The sequence below is a fragment of the Notolepis coatsorum genome, assembly GCF_963971535.1.
Source record: "Notolepis coatsorum genome assembly, chromosome: 16".
Classification (NCBI taxonomy): Eukaryota; Metazoa; Chordata; class Actinopteri; order Aulopiformes; family Paralepididae; genus Notolepis; species Notolepis coatsorum.
This window is the reverse complement of record NC_140180.1, coordinates 72,421,062-72,431,776: the sequence shown is the minus strand read 5'-3', so window position 1 is coordinate 72,431,776 and position 10,715 is coordinate 72,421,062. Positions and strand designations below refer to the sequence as shown.

General features: G+C 42.4%; 1 protein-coding gene across 1 annotated transcript in view; it reads left to right on the top strand.

The window, feature by feature from the left end:
- rps6kal (ribosomal protein S6 kinase a, like) overlaps nt 1-10,715 on the top strand; it is a 38,089-nt gene that overhangs the window by 1,576 nt on the left and 25,798 nt on the right. The window contains exons 2-8 of the mRNA XM_084332271.1: nt 2,244-2,303; nt 2,421-2,537; nt 2,690-2,771; nt 3,024-3,104; nt 3,214-3,293; nt 5,692-5,798; nt 6,838-6,875. Coding sequence (XP_084188397.1) covers nt 2,244-2,303; nt 2,421-2,537; nt 2,690-2,771; nt 3,024-3,104; nt 3,214-3,293; nt 5,692-5,798; nt 6,838-6,875 — 565 coding nt within the window. The remainder of the gene's footprint in view (nt 1-2,243; nt 2,304-2,420; nt 2,538-2,689; nt 2,772-3,023; nt 3,105-3,213; nt 3,294-5,691; nt 5,799-6,837; nt 6,876-10,715) is intronic.

Below are 10,715 nucleotides of genomic sequence, written 5' to 3'. Positions count from 1 at the left end.
GATTGCTCTTCGTTCTTACCAAAGGCTTTGTTTACCCTGTGATCTAAGGATGATAACTCAGGAGAACTCTACTAAATTGTTCTGGATCAGTGCAGCAATCTGCAAAGGGGCTTGACGTCTGTGAAATGTTTTGATATAATGGCCTACAGTCGGACCATCTTAATGAACAAGTAGCCTGATCCTGAAGCTCCTCATTCATTACATCCAAATGTGTGCTGAAAAGTACCTAAGTCCTAGGGCCTAATTGTTTTTGGATGCTCCAATTTGAGCGCTATAGGACTTGATATTACATCCACCCTGTGGTAATTGGATACTTTTACACAAGCCTTAGATATATTGTGTGGGATCAGGCCATCAGGGTAAACACTTAAAGGAACACGGCAGACATTATGGGAAACACGCTTAACGTCTTCCCCAGATTCAGACAAGTAGATTGATACCAATTTCCTCTTTGTACATTCAGTAGAAAGCTAACTAGGCTAGTGGTCCGTATATATATCCGCTTTCATTCATTTGTGCTAAGCTAGACCGGTTTGCAGAAATTGGTATCTATTCTATTTTCTTGTCTGACTCTTATCTGGAGAACATGGTAGGCACATTTCCCATAATGTTGCCATGTTCCTTAAGGTAATCGTCTCGCTTCTTTTTTAAAACTTTGGCCATTCCCCTGGCTCTTTTATACGTTTATCGCATTTTATTCTGGTCAAGGATGACCGACAGAAACAGGCTGAAAGGGTTCAGATGGGGGGGAAGACACTCTGGGAAAGGCACGGCTGCAGTCCGGGATTCGAACTCGCTAAACCCCAGATCCGTGACGAGCACGGTTGTCCCCGGCGCCGAAATGGCACTCGCGGTACGTGGTGAGCTACTGGAGCTCCCCAATCGTCTCGCTTCTATCAAATATTGAGTGAGAAGGTGACGCGCTGCTGAACTGTCCTCCATAGGAAGACGCACGTGGCCTTGAGGCTTGTCACCCCAATGCACAATGGGTCTGAACTAGGCTAGCTGTGACCCTGGGCTGTGAAGATAATTAATCTAGACCTACCGTAGGTACAGTATCGGCTAACACTGTTTTCATGCGGTTGTTTTTCAATCTCGCAGCTAATAAGTGAACCCATTTCTATGCTGCGAGTGTAGGCTGTGTTCCCTTTGTTCATGCTGTGATGAGCCATAGTATAGGTGGGAGTAAAAAATAAATCAGTGAGAATAAAGACACAGGCGCAGCAGCCCCGGCATTTAGGAGGTTAGATGCAAAACACATACACCGAGGCGAAGGCAGAGTCCATATTTAATGCTGTTTTTCTCAGCATCGTATCTTGCAGTGGAATTTAAATACTACTTTATTTTCTTTTAGAAGACGCTTTGTAATAACAGAGTGTTATAGGTCTATGTTTTGTGGATGTATGTCTGCTGGTGGCTCCACCCCCTCAGTAGGCTTGCGTAGCGCTATGAGTCATCCCCTCCTCAGAGGCTTGATGGAATTCAACACACACACACACGCAGTGAATTGAATACATCATGCAGGCTGAGCCTCCATGCAGCACTGAAATATAGAGCCACCGCTGGACAGCGTCGTGGCGGCGTCCTCCTCGTCCGCCGCTCTTGCCCTTGTTAAAGTACCTCTGGGATTCCACCACTGACGCTTTCCATCCCAAATGTAGGCTGACATAAATGACCTGAAGGAGAATCCCTGAGTATCAATCAGAAGTCTGCTTTGTGTATGGAAACAACATACACTTTTGTCCTCTGTGGCCAACTGGCCATGTCAAGTAAGACATGGCAACAGTCAGGGGGCCTAGTAGCGCTATGTTGTTGATTGCGGCCCCAGCAAAACCTCCACCTCTAGGGGCTGTGTTGTTGTTGTTGTTGTTGTTGTTGTTGTTTTTGCTCTGGCTGCGGATTAAGCTAGAATGCTAATAATGACGGGCTTTATAGAGACAGGAATAGTGCAGGACAGCTGGACAGGATTAAAGTATGGACTCCATATTGTTTGGAAACAAACCACTCTCTCCTCCAGTACAAAAACTCTCCATCATCACAGGTGAGTCATGGACTTAGAACGGCTTGTGTTTCCGTTTGAATAATCTATCCTACGGTGAGGCGTGTGAGCAAGTCGTTATCATGGACTCTTTGTTTTTCAGTGCCGCTGGCTGAACCGCTGCCAGCGCTGAGACGTGCAGAGGTGTGAATGTTTACCGGCAGCGGCTCCCCTGCTGAGTTGTGTTGTGTGTTTCTGCTTCCAGGTCAACGGACATCAGATTATGGATGAGCCCATGGAGGAGGAAGAGTCTTTCACACACTGTGTAAGTAATCTGCAGCTCAGCATATTGTGTGTGTGTGTGTGTGTGTGTGTGTGTGTGTGTGTGTGTGTGTGTGCGCACAATGTGACTTGTATCCTCTGTGTATGTGTGTGTTTACAGGAAGAGGAGACCTATAAGGAGATTCCCATCACCCACCACGTGAAGGAGGGCTGTGAGAAAGCCGACCCGTCACAGTTCGAGCTGCTCAAAGTCCTGGGCCAGGGCTCATTTGGCAAGGTGAGGAACTTAACGGTGGCACTCCACGGGCTGTATATAGTGTATATATAGATATAGTATATATATCAAGAGATACAAGCCAGGAAGCCTGCATATAATTTTAATCCTCTTCCGCTCTACGTCTTTCTCCTCCTTCTCCTCTTCCTCCTCAGGTATTTCTAGTGAGGAAGATCGTGGGACCAGACGCCGGCCAGTTATATGCAATGAAAGTTCTGAAAAAGGCATCGTTGAAAGGTATGATTTCATCTTCATAATAGATATGTCCATCTACTGTATATCCACTAGACATTTGACTGTTTAAGTATCTAGTATGTTCTGCGTGTATCTATATCCACCCAAGTCATTTTACTGTTAAGTATCTAGTATGTTCTGCGTGTATCTATATCCACCAAGTCATTATACTGTTAAGTATCTAGTATGTTCTGCGTGTATCTATATCCACCAAGACATTGTACTCTACCATTCTTTCTCGTCTTGTCTTTGCAGTCAGGGACAGAGTACGCACTAAGATGGAGAGAGACATTTTAGTGGAGGTCAATCACCCCTTCATAGTGAAGTTGCACTACGGTAAGGCTCTTGAGAATGCGGGAATATCATCGCTGTCCGTGTTGACGTGTGTGTGGGTGACTCTCTTTTTCTCTGTCTCTTTCTCTCACCATCTCTCTATCCATCCCAGCCTTTCAGACGGAAGGGAAGCTCTATTTAATACTGGACTTTCTCAGGGGAGGAGATGTTTTCACTCGCTTATCCAAAGAGGTACGCTCACCTTCTACTGTCCTTGTGTCTCGCTACCCCTCACAGGGCTGGGCGATAAAACCCAACATTATGAATCCCTTTACTGACACAATTTTGCCCTTAACTGTATGTTAGTTAAAGGAAAACGCCAACATTTTGCAAAATTATCTTACCGTCTTCTCCAGAGACAGACAATCCGATGGATACCAGTTTCCTCTCCGAGTTCAGTATAAAGCTATCTGGCTTCATGTTAGCCTAGCTTAGCACAATGAATGGAAGTGGCCGGTTAGCCTTCGGGAGAGGTGTTAGTTGGACAATGCCTAGGCTAACCGGCCATGTCCGCTTCCAATTCATGTTCCCAAAATGTTGGCGTCTTATTTTAATGCATTACTCCAGTGCACTCCAGTGTGATCATGGTTTTGAACTGTCCACTTGTTGACAGACAAACTTGTTTACAGACAGCAAAGACAATGGAGAATGTGGTATTTGTGCTACAGTGTTTGAAAAAGGAATTATCGTTTAATTTATCATAAATGTGATGATATACTGTGATATGGACTTCAGGTCAACCTCACTTACAAATGTACGCTACATAATTCGATTTCTTTCTATATATAGTTAATTTGATTGTTTTCTTTTCATTATTTGACAATGAAACAAACCTGTATAGGTATATAAATATAACAAAAAAATATATATTTCATACATACTCAAGATTGGTGTAGATTAAGTATAGTCTAACCTAAACATGTGGCATTAAAGTATCTTGTTGTTGTAACCTAAACAGGAGTACATATAATTTGTTATAGATGCATGTTATTCTTCAGTTATTATTCCAGTGTACTGATGAAGTGTAACCTAAACGGGAGTGCCTTTTCAAAATGAAACAATGACTTGTTACTCTGGCACAAACACTACTGATCCCTTAAAGGAACACTCAACATTTTGGGAATTATACTTGTTTGCCATCTCCTTCAGAGTGAGATGAAGTTTGATATCAGTTTCTTCTGTGTGTCCAGTAGCCCCAGATAGAGGCCCAGGTGCATGCTAGCCTAGCTTAGCACAAGGACTGGAAGCAGTAGGGAGCAGTTAGCCTAGTTTAGCACAAGGACCAGAAGGAGTAGGGAGCCGCTAGCCTAGCTTAGCACAGGGACTAGGAGTAGGGAGCAGCTAGTCTGGCTTAGCACAAGGACCAGAAGGAGTAGGAAGCAGCTGGCCTAGCTTAGCACAAGGACTGGAAGCAGTAGGGAGCAGCCAGCCTAGTTTAGCACAAGGACTGGAAGCAGTAGGGAGCAGCTAGCCTAGTTTAGCACAAGGACTGGAAGCAGTAGGGAGCAGCCAGTCTAGTTTAGCACAAGGACTGGAAGCAGTAGGGAGCAGCCACCCTAGTTTAGCACAAGGACTGGAAGCAGTAGGGAGCAGCCAGCCTAGTTTAGCACAAGGACTGGAAGCAGTAGGGAGCAGCCACCCTAGTTTAGCACAAGGACTGGAAGCAGTAGGGAGCAGCCAGCCTAGTTTAGCACAAGGACTGGAAGCAGTAGGGAGCAGCCAGCCTAGCTTAGCACAAGGACTGGAAGCAGTAGGGAGCAGCTAGCCTAGCTCCATCAAAAGTGCAGAAATACAACTTCAAAACGGACACACAGAGATGATATTGATATCAATCCTCTCGTCTTGACTCTGAGGGAAAATGGTTCCTCTTTAAGTAAGGTGTCATTCATCTCATCCTGTTCCTGGAGTAGTTCCTTGAAAGCGTTTGCAGCATTAAGTCACTTAAAGAAGCCCAGATCTTTTTAGCTTCAAAAAGCTTTCAGGAAACTCGCACCAGAAGTGATTGTTGTCATAGATAACCTTCCTGTTGAAGGGATGATAGAAGCAAGCAGCTCGCCGTCGGCAGCCGTGTTGATGTTTTAAAGATGATGATGATGATAATAATCTGCTTTCTGCTTTTTAAGTATTAATGTTTTAAAGGAACACACTAACATTATGGAAAATGCACTTACCGTCTTCTCCAGAGTCGGACAATAAGATGGATACTAATTTCCTTTCTGCGTCCAGTAGAAAGCTATCCAGCACGAATGAACAGAAGCGGATATGGACCAGCTAGCCTAGCTGTTGGCCAAAAACAACCTCTCCTGGAGTTTTAAGCTAGGCTAGTGGTCCGTAATCGCTTCCATTCATTTGTGCTAAGCTAGGCTAGCTTTCTACTGAACGCACAGAGAGGAAATCCGTATCTGTGTATTCGGACTCTGGGGAAGATGGTAAGCGCATTTCCCGTAATGTTGGCGTGTTCCTTTTTAAAGATGATGACAATAATGTTAATGTTAATAATGTGTCTTCTCTCTTTGTGGCTGTTGAAGTGTTGTCTGCTGCTGTTTTCCTCCTCTGAGTCCCGAGAGTAAATTTGTCCAGTTCTTATCAGGTTATGTTTACAGAGGAGGATGTGAAATTCTACCTTGCAGAGCTGGCCCTGGCCCTCGACCATCTGCACACCCTGGGCATAGTTTACAGAGATCTCAAACCAGAGAAGTATGACTCTTCACCTTTCACCTTTTTTCACCCTGGCTGCCGTCTTAAAATCTGTTGAAATGAGGCAGGGTGGGGAAGAAATCTTTCTTTGACAACTTTGAAATTCAGCAATCACTGGGACCAGGATTCTATTTAAGTGAAGTGAGGGAAGTCTCCTTTCAAATCCTCTTTCCAAGCTGTTCATTTCTGGTAATGGCTCCTTAATGACTTTCCCAGAAAACCACAAGAAGGCACCATTACCGGAAATTAACAGCTAGGGGAAACTTTTTGTAATAATCACTGAGATTTCTAAACACGAAAATGACTGTTAAAAACAATTTTGGTTATTTAATCCACAAGTTTGTAATTACAATAGTATGTTCTGTGTTTTTTTTTTTTTTTTTTTAGTATTTAGATTTTTGAAGTGGTATTTCTATTGTGAAGTTTTAACATTGAAATCGAACGGGCACTACCGTGTCCTACCACCCCATCGTTGCATCACAGTTTACCAATACGCAGAGCGTGTGAATAAAGCAAACTCACCCGTCGAAGCCAACCTCACCTCACACACTGTAGTCACCCCCAAACCCTTGAAGGGGAAATTGGCTTTAAAAACAGAATTTGCATGTTTTTTTTTCGAGAGAGAGAGAGAGAGAGAGAGAGAGAGAGAGAGAGAGAGAGAGAGAGAGACCTGTCAGAGGAGCAGCTTCAAGTTTGGTTTTGTTGACACCGCAGATTAGCATAATTAGTTTATTTGTTTCTCGCTTTGGAAGAGACTCGTTCACGATCATACTTTAATAACACAAGCTCTGTTTTTAGTATCTCGTTCCCTCTACAGTAGATTAATACATTGAACATGTATAACCTCCGCCCCTTTAACTAGCCGTGACACGTCAGACCCACAGAACGTATGCAAGCTAGCTCTCCATTGGGTTCTGAAAGGCGACACATTGAGAAATAAACAAATAGCTTGATGGTGAATAGTCATCAGACTCACCATGGCGATGTGTTGGTCTGATTATGTGCGTGAAATTCATCTCTGGACATTTTTGTTTTTCAGCATCTTACTTGATGAAGCTGGACATATCAAGTTAACAGGTATGCACTGTTCTTGACCTAGTACTGCTTTAAGGTATGCACTGTTCTTGACCTAGTACTGCTTTAAGGTATGCACTGTTCATGACCTATCACTGCTTTAAGGTATGCACTGTTCTTGACCTAGTACTGCTTTAAGGTATGCACTGTTCATGACCTAGCACTGCTTTAAGGTATGCACTGTTCATGACCTAGTACTGCTTTAAGGTATGCACTGTTCATGGCCTAGTACTGCTTTAAGGTATGCACTGTTCTTGACCTAGTACTGCTTTAAGGTATGCACTGTTCATTACCTAGCACTGCTTTAAGGTATGCACTGTTCTTGACTTAGCACTGCTTTAAGGTATGCACTAGGGATGTCCGATATTATCGGCCTACCGATATTATCGGCCGATATCGGCATTAAAATGTGATATCGGAAAATATCGGTATCTGTTCAATTTTTTTTTTTTTTTTTTTTTAATATCTCTATAACCTTTATTTACCCAGGCATGCAAGTAAGAACAAATTCTGATTTTATTTATTGTCAAAAGTATGCATAATGTTGTAATTAATTCCACAACAAGAGATATGTAATGTTAATTACCTGAAATTATTCCATTTTTTGCGGGGGGGGGGGGGGGGGAAACCTTGCATATATCGGTATCGGTTGGTATCGGAAATTAAGAGTTGGACAATATCGGTATATCGGTATCGGTAAAAAAGCCAATATCGAGCATCCCTAGTATGCACTGTTCATGACCTAGTACTGTTTTAAACTGAAGTACAGGTACCGTACTGTAGGCCTGGGTGATATGGCCAAAGTATCATGATATTCTTCTTTGATTTGACCGTATAGACGGGTTTCTTGTCAGACTCAGTGTGTGCGTGGATCAAGGAGGCAAACATGTACGTAATTCTGGTCAGAACAACAGGGCAAACTACAAAATATTTGCATTTGTTAGCCATGCTAGCGGTCTAAACAATCAATCCATGCCAAAGCTAGCTGTGTAAAAGGTGAAGGACTCACACTCGCAGCCATGCTGATTTGGCTAAATGACATCCATCCAGTTTGAAACAACTTTTAGTGAGGGGACTCCATAGAGCCCAGTTGTACTTATTTTAGCACCACAGCTCAATGCAAGTAGGGGGGCAACTCAGTCAGAGTTCAGCAGGTATTGGCTCAAATACATTGGACCTCATGCTCAAACAGACTTAGGAGAAATAAAAATAAAAAATCTTCATAACTCCTCTTAGGAACTTCCCGGGCTGATTTTGGCATGATCGAACGGTTTCTTTTCGGAGATTGGTTCGTAGCTACGAACAGGATTTATGAATGCGGAAAGGCAGTCGTAAGTCGGACAGACTGGTGTAAGCCAGTGTTCTTAAGGGCTTCATTTGAGAGAAATCATTGGTGATTGCGTTCACGTCGATTCTACAGACATTCTCGGAATTAAATAATAATAATAAATATGACAATATTTGTATCATTAACAATTACATTTTACATTTATAGTCATGACTCAATGAGGCATTGTGATGTTTGAAAATAAATAAAAGCACTACACAAACACTGCAAATGACAGTGAATAAATAAATAAGAACTAAACCCAATCGCGTGAATGTAGCTATAGTGGAATATAATGTATTAATATTCCATATACCGTCACTATTATTATTTATTGTTGTATTTAAAAAAAATATATATATAAAAAAGAAGAGAAAATTATGTACATTACTTCGTGTGCACATTGTAAGAGCCAGTGGAGAAACATTCCACTGCTCATCTTACTGTTCACGAGTTGAATCCACACAAATGACGACAGACACAAAGGATATGTTTAACAGATTCCATAGAAATCGATAGTTTATTAGCAACATGCAACAGCCTGATGCAGGTGGCTTGGGGAGGATGCACATGGAGCTGCACGCTCCTGGGCAGCTGCGCTCAGTGCTAGGCCTACACACACACACACACACACACACACACACACACACACACACACAATATGGCATATCTACTGCTGCTGGAAGATATCGCTGATTGTGCACTGAGGAGGGAGTGCTAGTACCGCGACCATGCGGACCTATTTGCAGAGAGCGATGAGTATCTAGTGGGGCGCTTCAGGCTACAAAGACATGTGCAATACCCTGGAGCCAGCACTTAGGAGCCGGACCAGACGCTCACTGTGCCACCACACGTCCATCTTTTTCACTTCAGCCGCTGTGCGCTCCTCTCCTGACACCACGTTAACCTCACCTGCTAACTTGTCCCATGCCGCTTTTTCTGGGTGGCCTTGTACTCGTATTGACACTACTAAATAAGATGTCACGCTAAGATGTCATGTTCTACAGTATGACTTACTACTATAGGGTCTTTATACCTGTATCACTGTACATATTAATACTATAACTCTACATGCATCTGATGAGCACTATTACTTAGTAGTATTTATATATTTTATACCCAGTTTAATCACCTGTGCATTGTATATTACTATTGCACTTTACATTTTGGTTACATCTCTGGTTAGATTCCAAAACTTATTTTAGTTGTATTGTACTTGTGCTGTATAATGACAATACATTTGAATCAGTCGCAAATTGCTTTTGCCTTACCTGTTTTGAATATTTTCTACACACGGTCCAGTATTGCACACCTTATAAGGAGCTGGCTGGGCGTTTCTGTATGCAAATTATGGTGTATGAGAACGCGCTTTCAGTTTAAGAATGTGTAACGTTCTTCATTCAGGGGATCACAGATGGGAACACTTGGGTCATTTACGAACACCTTTTCGTGCGTTCAGGCATCTGGAGGAGGACTTTCGTAAAAAAAATTATTTTTATTTTTTTTAAACTTTGACCAGTCAGCTGGTTCTTTTAGCGTTTATCGCTTTTTCATCGCATTTATACTTGGTCAAGTTCGACCGACAGAAGCAGGCTGAAAGGGTTCAGATGGGGGGGAAGACACTCTGGGAAAGGCACGGCTGCCGTCCGGGATTCGAACGCGCTCAGCCCCAGATCCGTGACGAGCACGGTTGTCCACGGCGCTGAAATAGCACTCGCGGTACGTGGTGAGCTACTGGAGCTCCCCGTAAAATTTGTTTTTATGAACTACTTACGAAGATAGTGACGTACACTTTCGATCATGAGGTCCATTGTGTTTACAAACAAGAAACCTGTCTATAATGGTATTTCGCTTTCTTGGTGAAATTACAATGTGATATGGCATGTTATCTTAACACATTCGGGGCCATTCGATTCCGCCATCCTGTTCTAGCACGGCCAGGTTTTCATTACATAGTTTCAAGTTTCAAGTTTCTTGTTTCTTTAATAGTTGTCATACAGAAGTACAGAATACTTTTATACAAAATGCTTCTTACTGTTACGCTCCAGAGACTGTGCTAGACAAGATAAGTATCAATAACATAGTATAGCATGTAAATTAGAAGTAGAAAATGAGGTCACAGTGTTCAGTATAGACATATGTACAATGTTCGATGCAGAATAGACGTAACTGAGTTACCATATAATATACAATACTATGCAGTGTACTAATATACAAAACTATATAGTGCAAAGCAGAAATGGGATGAGGTACAATTTAGGTACAATTTACAGTTTTCACTGTGCGTCACCTTGTTTGTAGAGCTAAATCTATATTTTATATTATAGCTATGGATACAATACCATGGTCATTTGACAGTAACTATCTTCCGTTCAAGATGCAAAAAATAAGGAATTTTTTCATGAATACGTTCATACGTGGTGAATATAAGTATAATTTCGGAATGATCAGGGCTAATTCCTGGGAGGCTGGTTATAGGGCGCAACGTGAATTCTACTAAAACCATTGGCGTTTAG